Source organism: Pangasianodon hypophthalmus, chromosome 9 (genome assembly GCF_027358585.1).
Source record: "Pangasianodon hypophthalmus isolate fPanHyp1 chromosome 9, fPanHyp1.pri, whole genome shotgun sequence".
Taxonomy (NCBI): Eukaryota; Metazoa; Chordata; class Actinopteri; order Siluriformes; family Pangasiidae; genus Pangasianodon; species Pangasianodon hypophthalmus.
This window is the reverse complement of record NC_069718.1, coordinates 7,522,219-7,549,573: the sequence shown is the minus strand read 5'-3', so window position 1 is coordinate 7,549,573 and position 27,355 is coordinate 7,522,219. Positions and strand designations below refer to the sequence as shown.

General features: G+C 40.6%; 2 long non-coding RNA genes and 7 gene segments (V, D, J or C); 5 read left to right on the top strand and 4 right to left on the bottom strand.

Annotated features, from left to right (window-relative positions):
* Positions 1 to 3,499: 3,499 nt before the first annotated feature.
* Positions 3,500 to 3,849, bottom strand: LOC128318830 (Ig kappa-b4 chain C region-like). The segment is given in 1 exon segment: positions 3,500 to 3,849. A coding segment is annotated over 1 exon segment (240 nt).
* Positions 3,850 to 5,039: 1,190 nt separating this feature from the next.
* LOC128318827 (Ig kappa chain V-V region L7-like) lies at positions 5,040 to 5,991 on the top strand. The segment is given in 2 exon segments: positions 5,040 to 5,123; positions 5,240 to 5,991. Coding segments are annotated over 2 exon segments (420 nt in total).
* A 2,302-nt stretch (positions 5,992 to 8,293) lies between these two features.
* On the bottom strand, positions 8,294 to 9,527 carry LOC128318831 (uncharacterized). Its single transcript, XR_008302283.1, has 2 exons — positions 9,447 to 9,527; positions 8,294 to 8,704 (listed from the first exon to the last, which is right to left on the bottom strand). It is a non-coding gene; the product is annotated as an uncharacterized LOC128318831 (long non-coding RNA).
* A 601-nt stretch (positions 9,528 to 10,128) lies between these two features.
* On the top strand, positions 10,129 to 12,243 carry LOC128317047 (probable non-functional immunoglobulin kappa variable 6D-41). The segment is given in 2 exon segments: positions 10,129 to 10,208; positions 10,324 to 12,243. Coding segments are annotated over 2 exon segments (414 nt in total).
* Positions 12,244 to 12,775: 532 nt separating this feature from the next.
* On the bottom strand, positions 12,776 to 14,374 carry LOC113529732 (uncharacterized). 2 transcript variants are annotated; one of them, XR_008302282.1, is made up of 3 exons: positions 14,197 to 14,374; positions 13,921 to 14,006; positions 12,776 to 13,186 (listed from the first exon to the last, which is right to left on the bottom strand). It is a non-coding gene; the product is annotated as an uncharacterized LOC113529732 (long non-coding RNA). The 2 variants fall into 2 exon arrangements; XR_008302281.1 differs by lacking the exon at positions 14,197 to 14,374 and having other exon boundaries at positions 13,921 to 14,019.
* Positions 14,375 to 14,570: 196 nt separating this feature from the next.
* On the top strand, positions 14,571 to 15,227 carry LOC113529529 (immunoglobulin kappa variable 6D-21-like). The segment is given in 2 exon segments: positions 14,571 to 14,664; positions 14,776 to 15,227. Coding segments are annotated over 2 exon segments (420 nt in total).
* A 1,649-nt stretch (positions 15,228 to 16,876) lies between these two features.
* LOC117598156 (Ig kappa-b4 chain C region-like) lies at positions 16,877 to 18,941 on the bottom strand. The segment is given in 3 exon segments: positions 16,877 to 17,412; positions 18,202 to 18,265; positions 18,752 to 18,941. Coding segments are annotated over 3 exon segments (405 nt in total).
* Positions 18,942 to 19,050: 109 nt separating this feature from the next.
* Positions 19,051 to 19,917, top strand: LOC117595715 (probable non-functional immunoglobulin kappa variable 6D-41). The segment is given in 2 exon segments: positions 19,051 to 19,168; positions 19,285 to 19,917. Coding segments are annotated over 2 exon segments (420 nt in total).
* A 3,126-nt stretch (positions 19,918 to 23,043) lies between these two features.
* Positions 23,044 to 25,188, top strand: LOC117598032 (probable non-functional immunoglobulin kappa variable 6D-41). The segment is given in 2 exon segments: positions 23,044 to 23,123; positions 23,235 to 25,188. Coding segments are annotated over 2 exon segments (420 nt in total).
* Positions 25,189 to 27,355: the final 2,167 nt, after the last annotated feature.

The following is a 27,355-nucleotide window of genomic DNA, read 5'->3' as shown; positions in this document are numbered from 1 at the left end:
ATTTTGTGATAAAATAGACAAAGTTTGAAAGCTTAGACTTTGTTCAATCAAAGTAACAGAAAACACAAAAGTCAATTTTTTTTTCTTTAAAATCACATTTCTCCACAAACGGCTCATGACAACTCAAAATGATAGTGTGTCTTTGTCTTTGGCTCGTTCTTCATTATATTGCTACTATTGTAACTATTTATTATTATCATATTTAACCAGTCTTCTTATTTTACCTACACCTATTATCCTCAATTTTTCTTTATTATAATTCTTATTATTATTTTTAAGTTGTTTTTCTCCTTTCTCTGATGTGTTCTAGCAACATGTGAATTCTACGAGAGAATTGTGGAACCCAGAATTATTTTGACACTTGAACAATGAGAGCAATGAGAGCATTCCTACTGTTGTTCTATGCTCTGTCCTTTGGTTTAGTAATGTACAATGGATGATGAAATGTACAATGTAATTTTGAAAGTACTGAGAGGAGAACTTCATGTCCCTGTTAATGAAAGAACAAATATCCAACGCTCTGCCCTTGTACGCCTATGGAGGAACAAGCATCTATTTGCCCTCATTAAGGATGGTCATACATTAACCTATGGTGGCAAATTGTTAGCAAAGAAGACAGCCATTGACAGTATTGTCAAACAGGGCTTTTGATGAGATGAAAGGCTGTGGTGCGAGAAAGTTAAATGTACTCTTGAGAGATCGATATGCTGGCATTAGCACACACAATGTGCACAAAATACTTGATCGGTCCGGACATTATCAGCTTTGCAAAGCAGCATTTAAGAACAGGCCTATTCCCAAGCTTATTACAGCCAGACAAATGCAACATCACCGACATGGGACAATGGATGGTTAGGCAGTATAAATGCACACATAGATACATCCTGTAAATCATTGGGGTGTTTAGCAGCTATATATGACTACTCCGACTTGAGAACAAAAATAATGAAGAGATAGCTCAACATCTCATGGCCCACCAAGATAATACAGCACAATCAAGGGAGAGAATTGAAAGGTACAGAGAAAAGGCTCATGGGACAACTTAAAGTCAAAGTCATTCAGAGGCCTCCATACCATCCCCAAAGTCAAGGCAAAGTTGAGGGAACACACCATGCTTTACGAGGGAAGATTATGTAACTTTGTGAATTTTCGACGAGGACGTGTCTACTGGGCAGAGCATATGCAAGTTTCTGCAAGAATTACGAGTGAGGATAAAAAGGAGGTTCTAAATTGGTTCTCTCCATTTGAGAGCTACTATGGAAGGAGGAGGCAAGGGGCAAACCTCCATCCATCTACAATATCAATGACAACGTTCAGGTGAGGCTCAGCAAAAATCACAAACTGTCAAAACGGCATCATATGGTTCAAGGAACAGTTGTTAAAAGGAATTTAAGACTGGCCAGGTACAAAGTAAAGTTCCAAATGCCAAATAGCCCTGCTTCACAAGTAAAAAGCAGTGTTCCAAAGAAATGGCCAAAAACACAACACACCATGAAGATGTTAATCCCCTTAACTCTTGTTGTTGAAGGCTTTTGAATTATTTGATTTAAGGATTCGGTTAGATCCTGACCCAGATGATAGCTTCCAATATGCTGCTATGGCTGACCAACTTGCCACTCTTGGAATTTTCTGATCTGCAGCATCTTTAAGGCAAGAAATTGCATCTTACTTAATTTAGCACCCATATGCATCAGATGGACGACACCTTTTTTTATGGATGAATCATGGAGTGAGTACATTCAAAGCATGCAGAACATGCATACATATATGGTTACCATTTAACACTTCAAACAGCATCCGTAATATTCAATGTACAGTTTCTTGTTGTATCAGCATTAGGTGTAGAAGCAACTACTTTAATATCCCCATCATGTCACCCCAGTGATAGTCTACCATTGTTGAAGATCATGGGGACCACTATGTTAGTCTTCATAGGCCAGTTCCATTCATTCAAGCTATTAGGGAGCCAGAGGCACAAAGTGTTACAACTTTGGTTTAAAAAAAAAATTCCCTCTGGCTCTGACATCAGACCCCATTCTGGCCATGATATTGGCTCTTCTCCTGACTCATAAACTGGACCAAGTTTTGTCTCAACCATTGACCGTGGCCCTATTCCTGACTCAAACATGGACCATGGCCCTCATCCTGCCCTAATCCCAACTCAAACATGGACCCTGATCTTCAGCTTGGTCCTAGCCCTCTCTCAAACACTTTACCTGGACCTATTCCTGATTCAGACGTGGACCCTTGTCCTCATCCTGACCCTAGTCTTGTCTCAAACCCTGACTGTGGCCCTATTCTTGACTCAAACATGAACCATGGCCTTCATCCTGGCCCTGTTCCTGACTCAAACACTGACCCTGGTCCTCATACTGGCCCTGGCACAAACCCTTATCCTAGCCCTAGTGTCAAAATTAATCTTCTCTCGGCTTTTTAAAGTGACTGGTTTTAAAAAGGGATTTTTTTTGCTATGTAGATACTGTACACTTTTTTTTTTTTTTTTTTACAACGTAGGCCATACTTTGTACACAGTGTTATCAGTATGTAAACCTTTTTGCTGTCAAATTTAAATCACACAATTGAATAGGATGTCTTTGTATGCTGTAGCATTACAATTTCCCTTCACTGGCACCAAGAGGCCCAAACCTTTTCCAGCATGACAATGCCCCTGTGCACAAAGCGAGATCCATGAAGACATGGTTTAGCAAGGTTGGAGTGGAAGAACTCGATTGGGCTGCACAGAGCCCTGATCTCAACCCCACTGAACACCTTTGGGATGAACTGGAATGCTGTCCCCCAGGCCTCCTCACCCAACATCAGTGCCTGACCTCACTAATGCTCTTGTGGCTGAACGAGCAAAACCCCACAGCCACGCTCCAAAATCTAGTGTAAAGCCTTCCCAGAAGAGTGGACGTTATTATAACAGAAAAAACGGGACTAAATCTGGAATGGGATGTTCAAAAAGGACATATGGGTGTAATGGTAAGGTGTCCACAAACTTTTGGCCTTATTGTTATGCCTGTTCAGCTATAATTTATGTTCTGTCTTGTTGGTTGTTAATGTAGAACAAGGATTTAGGTGGAAGCCTGTGTTAATGTTAAAATAATATCAATTACATTGCTTTAAAACAAATACCTATACACACAGACTATGTTAATAAACACACACGATGTATAATTTGGGTACATTTTCATTAAGGACGTGGAGACCATCAGGTGTATTTCTCAGGGACAAACAGGTTCTATAGCAGATAGTAAAATAGATTCATTGGTGATTTGTTTATGATGTGCATAACCAATAAAGTGCAGCAAACGTGTTTACAGATTCAAAGGCTTTTATTAATAATTCAAAGCAGGACATTGCAGTGATACACACACTTAACACATATTTAGGTGATAAGTAAGAAGAAGAGCTGATTTAAACTGAGGAGTGTGTGAGCTCACATGTTAATAATGTAAATGAAATTATGAAAGTGGGACATTTGAGCAATAAAGGCCACATGTAACACACAGTGAAGCAGTAGAAGGTGAGCTGAGTAAAGTGTGTGTGAGCTCACAGCTCTTAGCACTGCTCTCTGTCCACTGAGCTCACCACAGGAGGTTGGTTGTCATTGGAGGCCTCACAGGTCACCACCTTGTTCCTCCACTGCTCCGGGTGGATGCTCAGCGTGCTGCTCCAGCTGTAGAGGCCGTCCGCGTGCAGAACGGCGGTGCTGTGGCTCTCCCCCGAGCTCAAGCTGCTCCCATCAACCTTCCAGCTCAGCCTCCAGTCCGAGGGGAAGCCCTTATAGGCCACACACATGAGTGTGACCTTCTCCTGCTGCAGGTCCACACTGGAGGGGGGCAGGAATCAGAAACATCAACAGCATTTAATGAACTCATGGCCTCTAAGATTAATTGTTAATTCAACGAAAAAATGTCACAGTAATATGCACGAACAATGATGTATATTTTGTTTGTAGACTTAAATTATAATTAGCTACTATCACTGTAGTCAAATACATTTTTTGTCAAACTTCTAAAATACGAAACATTTGAGAAACAGGATTTTTGACAAATATAAAGTTAAAAACATATGAGTAGAACTGATTTGAAGAAAAAACATAAACTATATTCTTACATTCTGAACACACTCCATTTCAGTCATTAATCTGAACACACTCCATTTCAGTAATTAGGAAACAGGTTTCCTCCACCAAAAGTCCTCCACAGTGATACAATACAACCAGGTTTAATGGCTGTACAAAAACCCTGTTGCTCTAAACTCACTGCTCTCTCCATCCATTTAAACCTCTTATTACAAAACAGTTAAAAAACACCAACTTCTGTTCACATCAGCTGATTAAACCACTAACACTCTGACTGTTCTTAATTATGTTTTAGTGTTTTATTTTTAAACACCAAGATTGTCACTCTAAACTGAGGATGCATCTAGTGTGTAAAACATACAAATAACTCAATCAAATTTAAAAATTCACAAAACGTAGATCTGCAGTTGCACAGGTTTTACCCATAATGCCTCACTGAGTAAAAATCCTGATGCACTAATGATAAATTTGCAATTCATGGCTGAATGTGTTGAGCTAAAGTGAGAATAAATCCTCCACTCCTTCTGTAGACTGATAGGAATTTATGATATGATATTTAAGTCCTACAATAATCTAAACATTAATTTACATTCAAAAATATTAGTGAGTATTTACTCACTGCCAACACTGATGCTGCTTCTTCCACCATAAATCCACTACAGTGAGAAACTCATTAATATTCAGTACAAACACCAACCAGTGAAAGTTTAAACTTCTCTCTCTAATTCACTTAATTATGCATCTTAGAACTAAAAGTATTTTCCAGAAAATCTCCATCTGACCCCAGAAGCAAAATTCACACAATAACTCTGTAGTAGTGTTAGAATTACAGTAAGATTGGGGGAATGTGGTAAAGGTGTTTCCATACTTAGAGGACACTTTGCATTGGCAGCACATGCTTCAGTGCTCTGGGAGTGTTTATAGTGCTGTGACTTTAACACTTCATGACTCAGAGCTGCTGCTACAGCAACTTCACCCACAGCTACCATGACTTTGATCCCCGTCTTCATCTGGACACTGATCTTCTGGACTCAAGGTCAGACACTGCTTCATATTTTATCTCTACAATCATCTGTTTATACAAATACACTTATTGTTTCTATTATCATATTTCAGTTACTATTAATTCACACTGATTAATTTTTTTTTCAGAATGCAGAGGTCAAGTCACAGTAACTCAGACTCCTGCAGTGAAATCTGCTCTTCCAGGAGAAACAGTCACCATCAACTGTAGAACCAGTCAGGCAGTGTACAAGGACTCAACCGGTGACCGCTTACACTGGTATCAGCAGAAACCTGGAGAAGCTCCTAAACTACTGATTAAATATGTGAACCAGTTACAGTCAGGTTTTCCAGCTCGTTTCAGTGGCAGTGGATCTGGATCTGATTTCACTCTGACCATCAGTGGAGTCCAGACTGAAGATGCAGGAGATTACTACTGTCAGAGTTGGCATGATATCACTGGCTACTGGTTCACACAGTGTTATAGAGTCGTACAAAAACCTCCCTCAGTCAGATTGTAGAGAGACTGCACTGCTGCAGCTGGGAGCGACTGCAGGTGCTGAGTTGTAGGATGTGATACGACACAATGACACTTTGTGGAGGAGAGGAACCACACCACACTAACTCACAACTCACATTGCAAATCTCTCAATAATCATCACACCACACTGCATACAGTCCATCATGTCCACAACCTATGTAGTTTTCTACAACGTCTACCCCTGGAGATGCATCCTCATGTCTAGATTCTGTGATCCCTATGGAGAAGATTCTTGGGTTACACATCTGACTAGACAAGCAAACTCTAGGTAGCTCTATTAAACTAACTAACCTTCTCTCCTTACATTGCATCAAGACTCTTCTCTGTCCTGGCCCCCAGGTGGTGGAATGAACTTCCTCTGGCTGACCGAACAGCTGAGTCACTAGTGACGTTTACATGGACACTTTTTTGTTTCAATCGGAATGAAATCAAGCAGATTGTTAATCCGATCACAGTGTTTACAAGAACAATGAATAAAGTAATCGGATTGATGTGCGTGTTTACATGACAGAATCAGATTTGATCTTCTGATATGCGCACAGTGCACAAATACACGTTTCCCGCCGTTCCAACGTGCAGACACTAGCAGCCACTGTCTTGCCATTCCTTCTTTTTTTCGTTTTAAAAAGCAGACTTAACATTTGCCTATTTCAGCTGCTAATTAGAAGACGACGAGCACGTGATGTTTTGTGCGGTACTGCGTGTGTTTATCAAGCAATTAAAATGCCCCTTCCCAAGCCCAGAACAAGGCGTCTGTGGATGAGGGTCCGAAGCAAGGACTGGTGGGACAACGTCATCTTGCACCACTACACAGACGAGGAGTGGAAGGAGAATTTAAGGATGACACAACAGTTATTTATGACACTATGCTCAATGGTGGAAGGGTACATGGCACCTGGTGAAGCTTTTGTCAGAGCACCAGTTCCGCTGACAGCCGTGCGTCATACATCATTACGTGATTTGTACGTCATTGCACACGCGCAGAACTATCTGGTTTCATTTTCAATCCAGTGAAGTGTTTATTACTGTTTATCTAATATTTTATTAGACCCTGAGGATGTTTTTTATGAAGACTACAAAGCACTTCTACTTCTGTAAGTCACACTGGATAAGAGTATCCGCCAAATGCTGTAAATGAAAATATGCTTGAGAGAGTGTCTTCTGTATAATTATGTGTATGTGTTATTAAGATTCTGAGTCTTTATGAGGAAAAGTAATTAGTAATTAGTAATTCATTCAGTTTTATACGAATGAAGTTTGTAAGAAAAGTTATGAACACTAACCTGCCCCTAATCCTAACCATAACCACTAATTTTTGTGACATTGTATGAGACATTGTATGAGACCACACTGAAACAATACATGTCCTGCTTTCTAATTTTAGCTCGTCATTCACCTTTTATTATTACACACTTGTGTACATTTAAGTATGGACATATTGTAACTTTGATTAGTTACACCTGCTTTCAGTTCAGTAAGATGTAGCACAATTCACATATTTCCCTTCCAGTTAAAGTTTTTTTTTTCCATCCTTGATTTTTAATTTACTTAATACTTGATTTAATTTATTTATTTTATTGCTTTTATCCAAAGAGATATAAAAGTGATTAAAACATATCTTATGTTCCATGAATTTTGCATAGTCAGGACCTTCAGAAGTGGCTGAAAGTCATATACAACATTCCTGGAACTATCTGCTTACTAGTTAAGTCATGATTAGCTCAGGGCAGTCTGTTGTGTCTGGGCCATGATGATGCTGACAGACCCATCACTACATGATCAAGACTAAATAAAGATTAAATATCAATTAGAGCTCTTTCTCCTCCCTCTGTTATAAAGAGAGGAGAGTGAGAACGTCAGTAAAGGTCATCAGGAGATTTGAGTGACAGCTGTAATTTCCACTGTTTTCTGGAGATTTCACAGTCATGTCTTCATGCACTGGGTGTAACAACCTCATTCATTTCTGTGAATAACAGGCTACAAAGCTGGCTGACAGACAGCCCTGTGTTCTCAATCCACAGCTAGTGTTAAGAAGGGATTAGGGGGTGTGTAGTACATTACCTGTTCTGCTCATACATTACAGTGGAAGACTCCTTTCATTTCCTATAACGTGTATCATCTCAGAGAGAAAGCTCAAGCCCTGTAGGAGCCTGACCTGACTCTGTGTGTGTGTGTGTGTGTGTGAAAATGGACAAGATTTTGGTCTTGAATAGTACTCTATTACTGCCTTGATATGTGTTTCTTTCTTAGTCTAGGTTCTAGTTTCTGGGTGCTTCTTGTTTTTTTTTTTTTACTAGTTTTCCTTGTCTTGTTTATAATTGTGTAAATTCTTGTTTTGCCCTTGTTTTGTACTTTATTGGAATTCTTTAGATGTTTTTAATAGTTTTATGCAAATTCTGTCGACTCAAAGAAACATGAAGCGAAAACGAACCTCCTCACCAATAGTACATAAAGCATCAGATGTAGCCAGTGAAACACACACACACACACATTTGCATGAACAGCTCTGAGTCCCAGAATAGATCAACACTTTCAGCAGATGTTCATGGTTCTTCAGCCAAACTCACTCAAGCACAACACACAGCGCTGCACTCGACCTGCTGTTAAAGGTGCTGTTCCAAATCGCTGCCAAAGACACTTCACTACTGAAAAAGGAGACATGCTTTCCACATTGAAGCTTTATTTCAGCATAGCTACACCAGTGACACCATCTCAGACTGCTAAGCATGTTTTGAAGTGTACACTTGAATTCTAGTGGACGTCACAGCGGCTCTTTCGGAACGAGGTGATCTGAGTGGTGTCGTGGAGGGAGACGGTACAGCTGAACACCTCGGCCTCTTCCCAGCGTTCTTTGCTGAGGGTCAGGGTGCTGCTGCGGCTGTACAAGCCATTCTTCTGTTCTTCTGTGCTGGTCAGAACCCCCTCGTTCACCTCGGCACCGTCCACGGTCCAGCTGAGCTGCGCCCCCTGTGGAGAATAGGCCGAGAGCAGGCAGAGCAGCGAGGCCGATCCCTCAGAGAGCTGCAGAGAGGAGGGAGGGAGCAGAGACACGGAGGGCTTCACCACCGGACCAGCTGGAGAACACACACACGCACACAATTAGATTAATGTTAATGTGAACTCTATCATAATGAACATGGTGATATTTGGTAATTCAGTTTAACGGCTGTAGAGCAGATGCAGTAGTTTATCTGCACATTGTACAACAGGACACAATTCTGATCAAGTTCAAGTTCAAGTTGAGCTTTATTGTCATTCTGCTACATGTGTGGACATATAGTGGAACGTATATCCATAACGTCATCCAAGCAAACTGCAACCGAACAAAACAATCTCCATCTTCTGAACAAGTTCGGAACAAAACACAAAATGACCATCACACCAGGGTAAAGTCATATTCGTTAATTTTTTTAGATTATCTCAATATTATTTATCTTATTTATGGCTTATCATTAACGGGAAATCAACAATGAATCATTATTGTTCATGCTTCACTGTTACACAAATTTCCATTCTGATGATGAATTAGAGTAATGCAAAGCAAAAATTAAATTGACTAAAAGCAAAAACATTTCACATGAATCTTAAAAGGTGATGAAGTGACTCGTACAGAATTTTACAAAATGACACAAAAGCAGAGCCTTTGTAGAAGCAGCTCTCTACTCTTCACATCACTTCTCTCTATCTTATAGAAAAGATCCATTTCTTTATATAAATGTCACATCATTAGTAAATTAGTAGTAAATCTACACATTTAATTACATTTTGCAAATAAACTAATGAATCTATGAGCTTTTAGAAAAAGAAGGCACTTACTTTTCACAATGAGTTTGGAGCCTCCACCAAAAGTGTACCACAGTGATACATTCCTATGAAGCCGTTGTACAAAAACCTCTGTCACGTTACAGTGAAAACACACACACACACACACACACACACACACACACACACAGAGTTCAGTAATGGTGGTTATATATACAGAACACAAATGTATGGTTAAAGATTTCTTTATTAGTTTTCTTTGTCACGCTGGTGTTTAAACATAGTGATGTTTCAGTAAAAAGAGCACAGTGTAAAGATAGTAAAGAATAAAATTATAATGCTTGTCACCTCCTCTTTAGTCAGTCTGAATCCTGATGGAATTACAGTCAAAGACTGAACTCCTGTCATTTCTCTACTACATTCATGTACTTGCAAACTCGATATTTTCCAAGAAATCTCTCATTTGGACATTTTGACAAGTGAAATTTTAAGCTTCTCTATCTAATTCACTTATTTATGCATTTTAGACCTAAAAATATTTTCCAGAAAATCTCCATCTGACCCCAGAAGCAAAATTCATGCAATAACTCTGTAGTAGTGTGAGAATTACAGTAAGATTGGGGGAATGCGGTAAAGGTGTTTCCATACTTAGAGGACACTTTGCATTGGCAGCACATGCTTCAGTGCTCTGGGAGTGTTTATAGCGCTGTGACTTTAACACTTCATGACTCAGAGCTGCTGCTACAGCAACTTCACCCACAGCTACCATGACTTTGATCCCCGTCTTCATCTGGACACTGATCTTCTGGACTCAAGGTCAGACACTGCTTCATATTTTATCTCTCCAATCGTCTGTACATACACATACACTTATTGTTTCTATTACAATATTTCAGCTACTTATAATTCATCCTACAATTTTTTTTTTCAGAATGCAGAGGTCAAGTCACAGTAACTCAGACTCCTGCAGTGAAATCTGCTCTTCCAGGAGAAACAGTCACCATCAACTGTAGAATCAGTCAGGCAGTGTACAAGGACTCATCTGGTCAGTGGTTACACTGGTATCAGCAGAAACCTGGAGAAGCTCCTAAACTCGTGATTAAACTTGTGAATCAGTTGCAGTCAGGTTTTCCAGCTCGTTTCAGTGGCAGTGGATCTGGATCTGATTTCACTCTGACCATCAGTGGAGTCCAGACTGAAGATGCAGGAGATTACTACTGTCAGAGTTACCACAGTGGTGGTGTGTTCACACAGTGTTATAGAGTCGTACAAAAACCTCCCTCAGTCAGATTGTAGAGAGACTGCACTGCTGCAGCTGGGAGCGACTGCAGGTGCTGAGTTGTAGGATGTGATACGATACAATGACACTCTGTGGAGGAGAGGAACCACACCACACTAACTCACAACTCACATTACAAATCTCTCAATAATCATCACACCACACTGCACACAGTCCATCACATCCACTACTTTAAGATAATTCGTTTTTTTAGTTTGCTGAGGTGCTATTTGTCCTAACTGAAACTGTTTGGTGGATAATTTTTTTCAGTCTCTATCACTAATCCTGCCCCCATTACAGTCTCTGATTCTGACCTGATATCAGTCACTGTTATGAATCTAGTTGCAGCCTCAATCTGTGTGTCTGTCTTGTGTGTGTTTCAGGTCACACTCTGGCCCTGCTCCAGATTCTGGCTCAGTCAATGGTGTAGCTCCTCCTGTCCTTTAACAGCTGCCCTCTAACACACAATAGTGTAAACTTTTTTGGACCAGGTCTTCATCCATCCTTCATCAGCTCTAGATATCAGCATTACCATTTCTATCTGTTCCTGTCATTACAGAAGTTTCATGTCCAGTTTGTCTCACCTGTTGTCCTGTTCTGTTGTACTCCTAGTGCACTTTGAGTTCTTCTGTATAATTATGTGTATGTTATTAATATTCTGAGTCTTTATGAGGAAAAGTAATTAGATTTCATTCAGTTTTATATGAAAGAAGTTGTAAGAAAACGTATGAACACTAGCCTGCCCCTAATCCTAACCATAGCCACTAATTTTTGTGACATTGTATGAGACCACATTGAAATAATACACGTCCTGCTCTCTACTTTTAGCTCAAGTCATTCACCTTTTATTTTTACACACTTGTGTACATTTATATATGGACATATTGTAACTTTGATTAGTTACACCTGCTTTCAGTTCAGTAAGATGTTCACATATTTCCCATCCAGTTAAAGTTTTTTTTATCCTTGATTTTTAATTTACTGATTTATTGCTTTTATCCAAAGAGATATAAAAGTGATTAAAGCATATCTTATTTTCCATGAATTTTGCATAGTCAGGACCTTCAGAAGTGGCTGAAAGTCATATACAACATTCCTGGAACTATCTGCTTACTAGTTAAGTCATGATTAGCTCAGGGCAGTCTGTTGTGTCTGGGCCATGATGATGCTGACAGACCCATCACTACATGATCAAGACTGAATAAAGATTAAATATCAATTAGAGCTCTTTCTTCTTCCTCTGTTATAAAGAGAGGAGAGTGAGAACTTCAGTAAAGGTCATCAGGAGATTTGAGTGACAGCTGTAATTTCCACTGTTTTCTGGACATTTCACAGTCATGTCTTCATGCACTGGGTGTAAAAACCTCATTCATTTCTGTGAATAACAGGCTACAAAGCTGGCTGACAGACAGCCCTGTGTTCTCAATCCACAGCTAGTGTTAAGAAGGGATTAGGGCGTGTGTAGTACATTACCTGCTCTGCTCATACATAACAGTGGAAGACTCCTTTTATTTCCTATAATGTGTATCATCTCAGAGAGAAAGCTCAAGCCCTGTAGGAGCCTGACCTGACTCTGTGTGTGTGTGTGTGTGTGTGTGTGTGTGTGTGTGAAAATGGACAAGATTTTGGTCTTGAATAGTACTCTATTACTGCCTTGATATGTGTTTCTTTCTTAGTCTTGGTGCTAGTTTCTGGGTCCTTCTTGTTTTGTTTTTTTTTACTAGTTTTCCTTGTCTTGTTTATAATTGTGTAAATTCTTGTTTTGCCCTTGTTTTGTACTTTATTGGAATTCTTTAGATGTTTTGAATAGTTTTATGCAAATTCTGAACAGTCAAAGAAACATGAAGCGAAAACGAACCTCCTCACCAATAGTACATAAAGCATCAGATGTAGCCAGTGAAACACACACACACACACACACACACACACACATTTGCATGAACAGCTCTGAGTCCCAGAATAGATCAACACTTTCAGCAGATGTTCATGGTTCTTCAGCCAAACTCACTCAAGCACAACACACAGCGCTGCACTCGACCTGCTGTTAAAGGTGCTGTTCCAAATCGCTGCCAAAGACACTTCACTACTGAAAAAGGAGACATGCTTTCCACATTGAAGCTTTATTTCAGCATAGCTACACCAGTGACACCATCTCAGACTGCTAAGCATGTTTTAAAGTGTACGCTTGAATTCTAGTGGACGTCACAGCGGCTCTTTCGGAACGAGGTGATCTGAGTGGTGTCGTGGAGGGAGACGGTACAGCTGAACACCTCGGCCTCTTCCCAGCGTTCTTTGCTGAGGGTCAGGGTGCTGCTGCGGCTGTACAAGCCATTCTTCTGTTCTTCTGTGCTGGTCAGAACCCCCTCGTTCACCTCGGCACCGTCCACGGTCCAGCTGAGCTGCGCCCCCTGTGGAGAATAGGCCGAGAGCAGGCAGAGCAGCGAGGCCGATCCCTCAGAGAGCTGCAGAGAGGAGGGAGGGAGCAGAGACACGGAGGGCTTCACCACCGGACCAGCTGGAGAACACACACACGCACACAATTAGATTAATGTTAATGTGAACTCTATCATAATGAACATGGTGATATTTGGTAATTCAGTTTAACGGCTGTAGAGCAGATGCAGTAGTTTATCTGCACATTGTACAACAGGACACAATTCTGATCAAGTTCAAGTTCAAGTTGAGCTTTATTGTCATTCTGCTACATGTGTGGACATATAGTGGAACGTATATCCATAACGTCATCCAAGCAAACTGCAACCGAACAAAACAATCTCCATCTTCTGAACAAGTTCGGAACAAAACACAAAATGCCCATCACACCAGGGTAAAGTCATATTCGTTAATTTTTTTAGATTATCTCAATAATTATTTATGGCTTATCATTAACGGGAAATCAACAATGAATCATTATTGTTCATGCTTCACTGTTACACAAATTTCCATTCTGATGATGAATTAGAGTAATGCAAAGCAAAAATTAAATTGACTAAAAGCAAAAACATTTCACATGAATCTTAAAAGGTGATGAAGTGACTCATACAGAATTTTACAAAATGACACAAAAGCAGAGCCTTTATAGAAGCAGCTCTCTACTCTTCACATCACTTCTCTCTATCTTATAGAAAAGATCCATTTCTTTATATAAATGTCACATCATTAGTAAATTAGTAGTAAATCTACACATTTAATTACATTTTGCAAATAAACTAATGAATCTATGAGCTTTTAGAAAAAGAAGGCACTTACTTTTCACAATGAGTTTGGAGCCTCCACCAAAAGTGTACCACAGTGATACATTCCTATGAAGCCGTTGTACAAAAACCTCTGTCACGCTACAGTGAAAACACACACACACACACACACAGAGTTCAGTAATGGTGGTTATATATACAGAACACAAATGTATGGTTAAAGATTTCTTTATTAGTCTTCTTTGTCACGCTGGTGTTTAAACATAGTGATGTTTCAGTAAAAAGAGCACAGTGTAAAGATAGTAAAGAATAAAATTATAATGCTTGTCACCTCCTCTTTAGTCAGTCTGAATCCTGATGGAATTACAGTCAAAGACTGAACTCCTGTCATTTCTCTACTACATTCATGTACTTGCAAACTCGATATTTTCCAAGAAATCTCTCATTTGGACATTTTGACCAGTGAAATTTTAAGCTTCTCTATCTAAATCACTTATTTATGCATTTTAGACCTAAAAGTATTTTCCAGAAAATCTCCATCTGACCCCAGAAGCAAAATTCATGCAATAACTCTGTAGTAGTGTGAGAATTACAGTAAGATTGGGGGAATGCGGTAAAGGTGTTTCCATACTTAGAGGACACTTTGCATTGGCAGCACATGCTTCAGTGCTCTGGGAGTGTTTATAGCGCTGTGACTTTAACACTTCATGACTCAGAGCTGCTGCTACAGCAACTTCACCCACAGCTACCATGACTTTGATCCCCGTCTTCATCTGGACACTGATCCTCTGGACTCAAGGTCAGACACTGCTTCATATTTTATCTCTCCAATCGTCTGTTCATACAAATATATTTATTGTTTCTATTATAATATTTCAGTTTCATGCTGCAATGTTGTATATTTTTACAGAATGCAGAGGTCAAGCCACAGTAACTCAGAATCCTGCAGTGAAATCTGCTCTTCCAGGAGAAACAGTCACCATCAACTGTAGAACCAGTCAGGCAGTGTACAAGGGCTCATCTGGTGACCACTTACACTGGTATCAACAGAAACCCGGAGAAGCTCCTAAACTCCTGATTAAATATGTAAATCAGTTACAGTCAGGTTTTCCAGCTCGTTTCAGTGGCAGTGGATCTGGGTCTGATTTCACTCTGACCATCAGTGGAGTCCAGACTGAAGATGCAGGAGATTACTACTGTCAGAGTGCACATTCCATCACTGGCTACTGGTTCACACAGTGTTATAGAGTCGTACAAAAACCTCCCTCAGTCAGATTGTAGAGAGACTGCACTGCTGCAGCTGGGAGCGACTGCAGGTGCTGAGTTGTAGGATGTGATATGATACAATGACGCTCTGTGGAGGAGAGGAACCTCACCATACTAACTCACAACTCACATTACAAATCTCTGAATAATCATCACACCACACTGCACACAGTCCATCACATCCACTAATATAAGACAAATATTTTCCCAGTTTTCTCATTCGTGGTGCTACCCGTCACACCTGAAACATCTTACAATAGCTTTAGAGATTACAGATCAGTATCTGCAATGATGGCTGGTTGTGATACTGAGTAAGGGTTAAATCTAATTTTACTCCTCATCACTAACTTGCTGTTACTATTATGAAGACATTAGAGATGAGCCTTATAACATTCACTGTGAGACTCAATCAGTCTCATGGTATAAGTATAAATAATAGATATACACTCTCATTAAAACACACATAGACGTCAAGAGTAAATCAAATGCTTTATGTCCGTAATCATGCCGTGACTCTTCTGAATAGCAAATATGTTAAATAGAAAAACTGTTCTTGCTGTTACCCAGTTCTTTATTTCAAACCACACAAAATTAATTAATTAATTAATTCTGTTGTTTAATTTCCTTTTGTGTAATTTCAGTGGACGATATGTGCTTACTGTACTTAGTGCTGATAAATCTGTAAAAGGCGTTTTAGAAGAAAACAGGGAAAAAAATCATTATTGAGAAAGCAATCCACTTTGTTCAGTCAGTGCTGATACAGTATGTTACTGCTGTCTTAGCGACACAGGCTTAAATAGATTAGCTTTAATGCCCTTGACTTAACTAGAGGTCGTTTCACCAAGTGTAATCACTTGTCATGACTGTCACTGATTGACTGCATTAATCTACAGTCTGGATTAGAAAGATATCAGACCCAGTCTTTATTTATATTCACTGAATTTTTTCATTGATTTTTGATATTCATTGAATGTATGTATATATGTATGTATGTATGTGTGTGTGTATGTGTGTGTATGAGAGAGGGAGGTTTTAGTTATTCTAGTCCATCTGTACCAGCCGGCCCTGAATATCTGATCATCAAACTCATTCCTGCTGTATCTGATATCACTCCACTCATATTTACTCCAGCCATATAAACACAGTCTTCCTCCCATCTGTCCTGCTTTGATGTTACACACACACAGACACACACACACACCTATTCAACCCACACAATTCTGGGTCTTTTACACTGATCTGTGTCTGTGTGTGTAATCTGTTGGTTTCCAGAACTTTTGGGGGCCCAAAACAAAACCTTCCTCATCAAACACTCATGTGCAGGAAGTATCATTAATTAAATTCAGCTATTTTGCTTGCTTAGTCAGAAACATCTACTGAACTCACTAGGATCAGCTGTGATTGTCTCAGGAAGGGCTTCATCACCTTGATTTTTTATGTTTTCAACATATAGCTTTAGCTACGCTAGCATTTTGCTCAGTAGAGGGAGATTTGAGGCTGGAGGATGAACTCTGAGTCAGGAGAAGCTGTGAGACTCAGGGAAAGTTACCTGCTATAATTAGAAAATTATATAGCCAAAGGTTATATAGTTATATTCTCCAGTGACAGTATGGTGTAAAACCAAACATTATTATTATTATTATTATTATTATTTCTCATGAACAATCAGGTTGTATAACATGCTGAGACAGATGCATTGGTGATTTGTGTGTGATGTGCATAATCAACAATGTAAAGAAAAAGTGTTTACTGATTCAAAGGCTTTTATTAATAATTCAAAGCAGAACATTGCAGTGATACACACACTTAACACATATTTAGGTGATAATGAAGAAGAAGAGCTGATTTAAACTGAGGAGTGTGTGAGCTCCCGTTAATAACGCAAATGAAATTATGAAAGTGGGCCACATGTAACACACAGTGAAGCAGTAGAAGGTGAGCTGAGTAAAGTGTGTGTGAGCTCACAGCTCTTAGCACTGCTCTCTGTCCACTGAGCTCACCACAGGAGGTTGGTTGTCATTGGAGGCCTCACAGGTCACCACCTTGTTCCTCCACTGCTCCGGGTGGATGCTCAGCGTGCTGCTCCAGCTGTAGAGGCCGTCCGCGTGCAGAACGGCGGTGCTGTGGCTCTCCCCCGAGCTCAAGCTGCTCCCATCAACCTTCCAGCTCAGCCTCCAGTCCGAGGGGAAGCCCTTATAGGCCACACACATGAGTGTGACCTTCTCCTGCTGCAGGTCCACACTGGAGGGAGGCAGCACTGTCACAGTGGGCTGGGTGAGACCTACACACAAACACACACACACACACAGACACACACACACACAGACACACAGATGAGACAGGAATGGACAGCTGTCAGTCACTCATGCTTCGTTTCAGCTCTTTGTGTGTGTTTCACTTCCCTTTATATCTTACAGAGCAGAACTGAGTTCAGTGGAGCATCAAAAACCTTTCACATTCAATTCAAATATTTTCAAATCTTTTAGAGTCACAATCGTAAATATTTCGGTGATTGGTGGACAATAAAATTAAATTATATTGGAAATTCAATAAACAAAAATATTACATTTATTTGATAATCTGATTAAACAGCATTTAAAATACAGATTATTTGCCATTTAAGTAAATTCAGTTTACGCTTCCACAATTAATTCTGTTTATGGACTCACAGTCTTGAAGATATTAAATGTAGTTAGTATAAATCAACAAAAAAGGCACAGTAATATGCACAAACACTGATATCTATTTTGTTTTTAGATTTAAATTATAATTAACTATTAGCACTTTTATTAGTGAAATATACTCAAATAAGTCTCAAGCTTCTAAAATAAGGGAAATTTGAGAAACAGGAGGCTCTTATACAAAAATCACATCTCACTGATTGGATGTGAAGAAAAAGAAAAAAAACTATAAAGTATATTATTTACACTTTATAACATGAATCAGAACACACACCATTTCAGTCATTAATCTGAACACACTCCATTTCAGTCATTAATCTGAACACACTCCATTTCAGTCATTAATCTGAACACACTCCATCTCAGTCATTAATAAACAGGTTACTTACGGCCCACAGACAGTTTGGTTCCTCCACCAAAAGTCCTCCACAGTGATACAAACAGGTTTAATGGCTGTACAAAAACCCTGCTGCTGTAAACTCACTGCTCTCTCCATCCATTTAAACTTCTTATTACATAACAGCTAAAAAACACCAACTTCTGTTCACATCAGCTGATTAATACACTAACTCTCTGACTGATTTATTACATTTTAGTGGGTTTTTTTTTTGTTTTTTTTTTTAGCACTAAGATTGTAAATCTAAACTGAGCATGCGGCTAGTGTGTAATACATACAGATAAATTACACAAAATAAAAGCTGAAAATTCACAAAAGGTAGATGTGCAATTGCACAGGTTTTACCCATAATGCCTCACTGAATAAAAATACTGATGCACTAATGATAAATTTGCAATAAATTACTGAATGTGTTGAGCTAAAGTGAGAATAAATCCTCCACTCCTTCTGAAGACTGATAGAAAGTTATGATATGATATTTAAGCCCTACAATAATCTAAACATTAATTTACATTCAAAAATATTAGTGTGTATTTACTCACTGCCAACACTGATGCTGCCTCTTCCACCATAAATCCACTACAGTGAGAAACTCATTAACATTCAGTACAAACACCAACCGGTGAAAGTTTAAGCTTCTCTCTCTAATTCACTTATTTATGCATCTTAGACCTAAAAGTATTTTCCAGAAAACCTCCATCTGACCCCAGAAGCAAAATTCACACAATATCTCTGTAGTAGTGTTAGAATTACAGTAAGATTGGGGGAACGTGGTAAAGGTGTTTCCATACTTAGAGGACACTTTGCATTGGCAGCACATGCTTCAGTGCTCTGGGAGTGTTTATAGCACTGTGACTTTAACACTTCATGACTCAGAGCTGCTGCTACAGCAACTTCACCCACAGCTACCATGACTTTGATCCCCGTCTTCATCTGGACACTGATCTTCTGGACTCAAGGTCAGACACTGCTTCATATTTTATCACTCCAAAGATCTTTTCATACACACACGCTTATTGTTTCTATTATAGTATTTAAGTTACTATTAATTCATCCTACAATATTTCTTTTTCAGAATGCAGAGGTCAGGCCACAGTAACTCAGACTCCTGCAGTGAAATCTGCTCTTCCAGGAGAAACAGTCACCATCAACTGTAGAACCAGTCAGGCAGTGTACAAGAGCTCATCTGGTGACTACTTACACTGGTATCAGCAGAAACCTGGAGAAGCTCCTAAATTCCTGATTAAACTTGTAAATCAGTTACAGTCAGGTTTTCCAGCTCGTTTCAGTGGCAGTGGATCTGGATCTGATTTCACTCTGACCATCAGTGGAGTCCAGACTGAAGATGCAGGAGATTACTACTGTCAGAGTTACCATTCCATCACTGGCTACTGGTTCACACAGTGTTATAGAGTCGTACAAAAACCTCCCTCAGTCAGATTGTAGAGAGACTGCACTGCTGCAGCTGGAAGCGACTGCAGGTGCTGAGTTGGAGGATGTGATACGATACAATGACACTCTGTGGAGGAGAGGAACCTCACCATACTAACTCACAACTCACATTAGAAATCTCTAAATAATCATCACACCACACTGCACACACTCCATCACATCCACTACTTTAAGATAATTTGTTTTTTTAGTTTGCTGAGGTGCTATTTGTCCTAACTGAAACTGTTTAGTGGATAATTTTTTTTTTCAGTCTCTATCACTAATCCTGTCCCCATTACAGTCTCTGATTCTGACCTGATATCAGTCACTGTTATTAATCTAGTTGCAGCCTCAATCTGTGTGTCTGTCTTGTGTGTGTTTCAGGTCACACTATGGCCCTGCTCCAGATTCTGGCTCAGTCACTGGTGTAGCTCCTCCTGTCCTTTAACAGCTGCCCTCTAACACACAATAGTGTAAACTTTTTTGGACCTGGTCTTCATCCATCCTTCATCAGCTCTAGATATTAGCATTACCATGCTCTACTTTTCACATCATTACTTTGTATCTTCCCCCGTTTTCTCCCTGCCCTGCCTATCGTCATCCATTTATATCTCAGCAAGACTGAGCTGTTGTATATCCCTGGAGATGCATCCTCATGTCTAGATTTTGTGATCCCTATGGAGAAGATTCTTGGGTTACACATCTGACTAGACAAGCAGACTCTAGGTAGCTCTAGAAAACTAACTAACCTTCTCTCCTTATATTGCATCAAGACTCTTCTCTGTCCTGGCCCCCAGGTGGTGGAATGAACTTCCTCTGGCTGACTGAACAGCTGATTCACTGTCTATCTTCAAACAAAGACCAACTCCCTTCAATCACCAAGCACTAAAATGAGCACTAATTAAAAACCTCGTCTTGTGCTGTTGTTGTGTTGCTGTACTAATACTAACTCCTCTTTAACAGGTATTTAGCTTCCTAATATTTTATTAGACCCAAGGATGTGTTTTTTTATGGAGACTACAAAGCACTTCTACTTCTGTAAGTGACACTGGATAAGAGTATCTGCCAAATGCTGTAAATGAAAATATGCTTGGGAGAGTGTACTTCTACTTCCTGTTCCATCCTGTGGTTCAGGTCTCCCTCTGCTGGTGCTGAGTCAGGAGACATATAGCGTGGAGGCACGGCTCTAATAATATCTGATTTCTCCAGCTGATGACCCGCTTTATCCATGATCCTTGACATTTTTTTCACTTCTGTCATTACAGAAGTTTTGTGTCCAGTTTGTCTCACCTGTTGTCCTGTTCTGTTGTACTCCTAGTCCACTTTGAGTTCTTCTGTGTAATTACGTGTATGTTATTAAGATTCTGAGTCTTTATGAGGAAAAGTAATTAGATTTCATTCAGTTTTATATGAATGAAGTTTGTAAGAAAACGTATGAACACTAGCCTGCCCCTAATCCTAACCATAGCCACTAATTTTCGTGACATTGTATGAGACCACATTGAAACAATACACGTCCTGCTTTCTAATTTTAGCTCAAGTCATTCACCTTTCATTTTTACACACTTGTGTACATTTATGTATGGACATATTGTAACTTTGATTAGTTACACCTGCTTTGAGTTCAGTAAGATGTAGAACAATTCACATATTTCCCTTCCAGTTAAAGTTTTTTTTTCATCCTTGATTTTTAATTTACTGATTTATTGCTTTTATCCTAAGAGATATAAAAGTGATTAAAACATATCTTATGTTCCATGAATTTTGCATAGTCAGGACCTTCAAAAGTGGCTGAAAGTCATATACAACATTCCTGTAACTATCTGCTTACTAGTTAAGTCATGATTAACTTGGGGCAGTCTGTTGTCTCTGGGCCATGATGATGCTGACAGACCCATCACTACATGATCAAGACTGAATAAAGATTAAATATCAATTAGAGCTCTTTCTCCTCCCTCTGTTATAAAGAGAGGAGAGTGAGAACTTCAGTAAAGGTCATCAGGAGATTTGAGTGACAGCTGTAATTTCCACTGTTTTCTGGACATTTCACAGTCATGTCTTCATGCACTGGGTGTAAAAACCTCATTCATTTCTGTGAATAACAGGCTACAAAGCTGGCTGACAGACAGCCCTGTGTTCTCAATCCACAGCTAGTGTTAAGAAGGGATTAGGGGGTGTGTAGTACATTACCTGCTCTGCTCATACATAACAGTGGAAGACTCCTTTTATTTCCTATAATGTGTATCATCTCAGAGAGAAAGCTCAAGCCCTGTAGGAGCCTGACCTGACTCTGTGTGTGTGTGTGTGTGTGTGTGTGTGTGAAAATGGACAAGATTTTGGTCTTGAATAGTACTCTATTACTGCCTTGATATGTGTTTCTTTCTTAGTCTTGGTACTAGTTTCTGGGTCCTTCTTGTTTTTTTTTTTTACTAGTTTTCCTTGTCTTGTTTATAATTGTGTAAATTCTTGTTTTGCCCTTGTTTTGTACTTTATTGGAATTCTTTAGATGTTTTGAATAGTTTTATGCAAATTCTGAACAGTCAAAGAAACATGAAGCGAAAACGAACCTCCTCACCAATAGTACATAAAGCATCAGATGTAGCCAGTGAAACACACACACACACACACACATTTGCATGAACAGCTCTGAGTCCCAGAATAGATCAACACTTTCAGCAGATGTTCATGGTTCTTCAGCCAAACTCACTCAAGCACAACACACAGCGCTGCACTCGACCTGCTGTTAAAGGTGCTGTTCCAAATCGCTGCCAAAGACACTTCACTACTGAAAAAGGAGACATGCTTTCCACATTGAAGCTTTATTTCAGCATAGCTACACCAGTGACACCATCACACAGAGTTCAGTAATGGTGGTTATATATACAGAACACAAATGTATGGTTAAAGATTTCTTTATTAGTTTTCTTTGTCACGCTGGTGTTTAAACATAGTGATGTTTCAGTAAAAAGAGCACAGTGTAAAGATAGTAAAGAATAAAATTATAATGCTTGTCACCTCCTCTTTAGTCAGTCTGAATCCTGATGGAATTACAGTCAAAGACTGAACTCCTGTCATTTCTCTACTACATTTATGTGCTTGCAAACTCGATATTTTCCAAGAAATCTCTCATTTGGACATTTTGACAAGTGAAATTTTAAGCTTCTCTATCTAAATCACTTATTTATGCATTTTAGACCTAAAGGTATTTTCCAGAAAATCTCCATCTGACCCCAGAAGCAAAATTCACACAATAACTCTGTAGTAGTGTGAGAATTACAGTAAGATTGGGGGAATGCGGTAAAGGTGTTTCCATACTTAGAGGACACTTTGCATTGGCAGCACATGCTTCAGTGCTCTGGGATTGTTTATAGCGCTGTGACTTTAACACTTCATGACTCAGAGCTGCTGCTACAGCAACTTCACCCACAGCTACCATGACTTTGATCCCCGTCTTCATCTGGACACTGATCCTGTGGACTCAAGGTCAGGCATTGCTTCATAGTTTATCTCTACAATAGTCTGTTCATACAAATACATTTATTGTTTCTATTATAATATTTCAGTTTCATGCTGCAATGTTGTGTGTTTTTTCAGAATGCAGAGGTCAAGCCACAGTAACTCAGACTCCTGCAGTGAAATCTGCTCTTCCAGGAGAAACAGTCACCATCAACTGTCGAATCAGTCAGGCAGTGTACAAGAGCTCATCTGGTGACTACTTACACTGGTATCAGCAGAAACCTGGAGAAGCTCCTAAACTCCTGATTAAATTTGTAAATCAGTTACAGTCAGGTTTTCCAGCTCATTTCAGTGGCAGTGGATCTGGATCTGATTTCACTCTGACCATCAGTGGAGTCCAGACTGAAGATGCAGGAGATTACTACTGTCAGAGTTACCATGATATCACTGGCTACTGGTTCACACAGTGTTATAGAGTCATACAAAAACCTCCCTCAGTCAGATTGTAGAGAGACTGCACTGCTGCAGCTGGGAGCGACTGCAGGTGCTGAGTTGGAGGATGTGATACGACACAATGACACTCTGTGGAGGAGAGGAACCACACCATACTAACTCAAAACTCACATTACAAATTTCTCAATTACCATCACACCACACTACACGCAGTCGATCATGTCCACAACCTATGTAGTTTTCTACAAAGTCATGGTGCTAACTGTAACAGCAGAACACATCACAGCTTTACAAAAACAAATCAGTATCTGATCATCAAACTCATTCCTGTTCTATCTGATATCACTCCTCACATTTTAACTCCATCCATCTGAGCTTATCTGCTGTCTCAGCATCTGCTTTCCTATACACTGCTATTCCTATTCCACCCCACATACGCGCACGCACACACACACACACACACACACACACACACTCACACACACATGCACACCATCTAAACTATCCTGGTCACACAGACTGGTTTTCATACAATTCTGTTTCTGTGCATATACACATTTTCCTGTGTCACAGCAAAATCCCATCATTCAACAGCCTTCACTCATCCCACCTCCAGAAAACCCACTATTACATTACCACAACATTCCTACCTAATGGTTAGGTTTCATGTCTTTCTGACATTGTCTTACTAATAAGTGCTAGTTTTGTGCTGATGTTGGGACACACTGGCTCACTGTGGTGTTTGACATTAACTCCAGCATATCAGAAAATATGAATGATAAAATTAATTCTGCAATACATCTAAAGACCTTAGATAGGTTTAATTTATGAACAAAGACTACATAAATGAAGTTAATTCGTGGAAAACATTCTCAGCTTTTGGGCTAGAAAGAAATCTGCCTCACTTCTTCATAAAATTCTTTTTCTTACAACTTAAAAGTCATTTTTCTTACAAATGTTGGTGGTGCTGTTTTTCATGGGTCCTCAAAAGTACAAACTCATCCACTTTAAGAAGCAAATTTACTAGAAGCTAATAAGCCAAGATGGAGGCCAAAATTTGAACATTATTTTAAAGGCTTATTTCAGTAAGAGAGGAAAGGCTTATCCCCACTGTCACATTTACACTAGCTGGCCCTGCTGTGATGTAATATAGATATAAATTTGTGTTTTACTCTTGAAGATATTTGGCCTGTTCAGAGGAGGAGATTTGAGATGCCACCTCTCATCTACTTACATTATGTTTCTAACATGTTTACAGCATCAGTTCACACCAATCAGTTCACTACCTGCTGGTTGCAGTGGAGCTCCAACAGTCCCGTACCTGAGTGGTGGACTTTCCTGGTTTTGGTGTTTCAGGGCCTGATGCATGTCTGTTAGGCATGGGTCAGGCACAGTGTCCTTTGTTCTGTTGGCTGTGTATGTGCCCCACTGCTCGTGTCGATGGTTAGGGAGTTTACTCTGCTCTGGTCCTTCAGCTCTCTGTTTAGTGCTGCTGTTCTCTGCTGTCTGAACACCTCATGGCTGCAGCTGCATGGTGTGGAGTTTGTGCTGGTGTTGGTCAGTGACACTGTGACCAGCTAAATCATGGAGATTTGATCACAGCAACAGAGGACTCTTGTAACGTAATGTACAAATGTAATAACTGCACATAACGTAATATTACATTATAAATGTAATACAATGTTAATAATGTAATAAAATCTTGAGCTCATAAAGTGATGATGTTTTAATGTAATAATGATTTTCACATGAAGTAATACCTAATTCTATGAGAAATTTATTACATTATGAACACACTGTAGCAGCTTATAATTACAGTTCATAAGGTAATAGCAGCACATAATGTATGAGACAATGTTATATAATGTATAAGTGAGACAATGTTTACAATATAATTTTCTTTCAACATACATTTTTGAGCACAAAACATAATATATTTTTTTAAGTGAGCTGTTACTTTATAAGAAATGTAGGCTTATTATGCTACATTGTTTTCATAAACATTGCACTAATTTTGTGATTATCACGTGCTCCATCATTTTTAGTCACTTTGACCCAGAAACACATTTTAAGATTTATGCACTTAATTAAAACGTCTCCCGGTTACGCATGTAACCATGGTTCCCCGAGGGAACGAGACGCTGCGTCGAAGCGCTATGTGAACACCTTCAGCGTAACCGCGCTCTGAATAACATGTGTAATCAGTCCAATGGATGGGCGAGACGTCACTGGCGGGGTGACGTAGCGACCCGGAAGCATAAAAGCCCGAGCGGCAAACTAGCTTCTGAGAAATGAGGCAAGCGCGGCAGGGATGCCAGAAGTGTGGCACTGAGATGCAGCGTCTCGTTCACTCGGGGAACCATGGTTACATGCGTAACCTGGAGACGTTCCCCTTCAGGACCTCGAGCTGCGTCGAAACGCCCTCCTCAACAGGGCAGCTCTGTGGACGTATGCATCCAGTGCTCGCACTGGACACGTACAGTTAAGCTTCCGATGGTCGGGCTCCCGAAAGGGAGGAGGACAGAAGGCCTGCAGCACGACTGGCCGTGGTGCCAAGGAGGGAACTTTCGGTACGTACCCCGCTCGGGGGTACAAGAACGATTTGGCCAGACCAGGCGCAAAGTCTAAGTAAGAAGGGGCCACAGAGAGGGCCTGGGATCGCCAAATCGCCAAGAGAAAGGCAGTTTTCAACATCAAAAGACGGTCTGAAATCTCCTCTATGGGCTCGAAAGGGGGTTTACAGAGAGCCTCTAAAACCACGGACAGGTCCCAAGGAGGGACCCGAGATCGCACTGGAGGTCTGAGCCTCAGCGCACCGCGGAGGAAACGTGTAACCAGGGGGTGCCTGCACACTGACTGACCCTGCGGAGAGACGGGTCTGCAGGAACTCCAGCACTGTACCAACTGGACAGTGAACAGGGTCGAACCGGCGGTCTCTGCACCAGGAAGTGAAAAGTTTCCACTTCAGGGCATACAGTTTCCTTGTTGGGGGAGCTCTGGACTGGAGGATGGTCCCAACAACCTCGGCTGAGAGACCGGAAGCTCTGAGTTGTGCCCCCTCAGAGGCCACACCCACAGCTTCCACAACTCCGGGCGGGGGTGAAGGATGTCGCCCCCCGCCTGTGAGAGGAGGTCCCTCCTGACGGGAATCTCCCATGGAGAGCCGTCGAGAAGGGAAATCAGGTCCGAGAACCATACTTGGCCCGGCCAGAACGGGGCTACAAGCAGCAAGCGGACCTCGTGCCGGCGCACTCTCCCCATACAGACACACAGACGTACAGACGCAGCCTCAGCCGCGTCTGTACCATAGCATCCAGTCCTAGGGGAGCTGGATGAGTCAGAGAGAACCAGAGGGGACAGAGCGACGTCTCCTGAGTTGCAAACAGATCCACCTGAGCTCGGCCGAACATGCGCCATATCTGCTCCACCACCTCGGGGTGGAGCCTCCATTCCCCAGGCATCGGCCCCTGCCTCGACAGGGCGTCTGCTCCCATATTGAGACGGCCAGAGATGTAAACTGCTCTCAGCGAGAGGAGTTTCCCCTGGGACCACACAAGGATCTGGAGCGCCGGCCTGTAAAGGGGGCATGAGCGCAGAAGTCCCTGGTGGTTGATATAAGAGACCACTGCCATGTTGTCGGAGCGCACCAACACGTGGCAACCTCTTAGGTCCGGGAGAAAGTGTTTCAGTGCTAGAAACACAGCCAGCATCTCCAGGCAGTTGATGTGCCAAGTGAGATGGCGGCCGCTCCACAGACCACGGGCAGAGTGGCCACTCATGACCGCTCCCCATCCGGCGAGAGATGC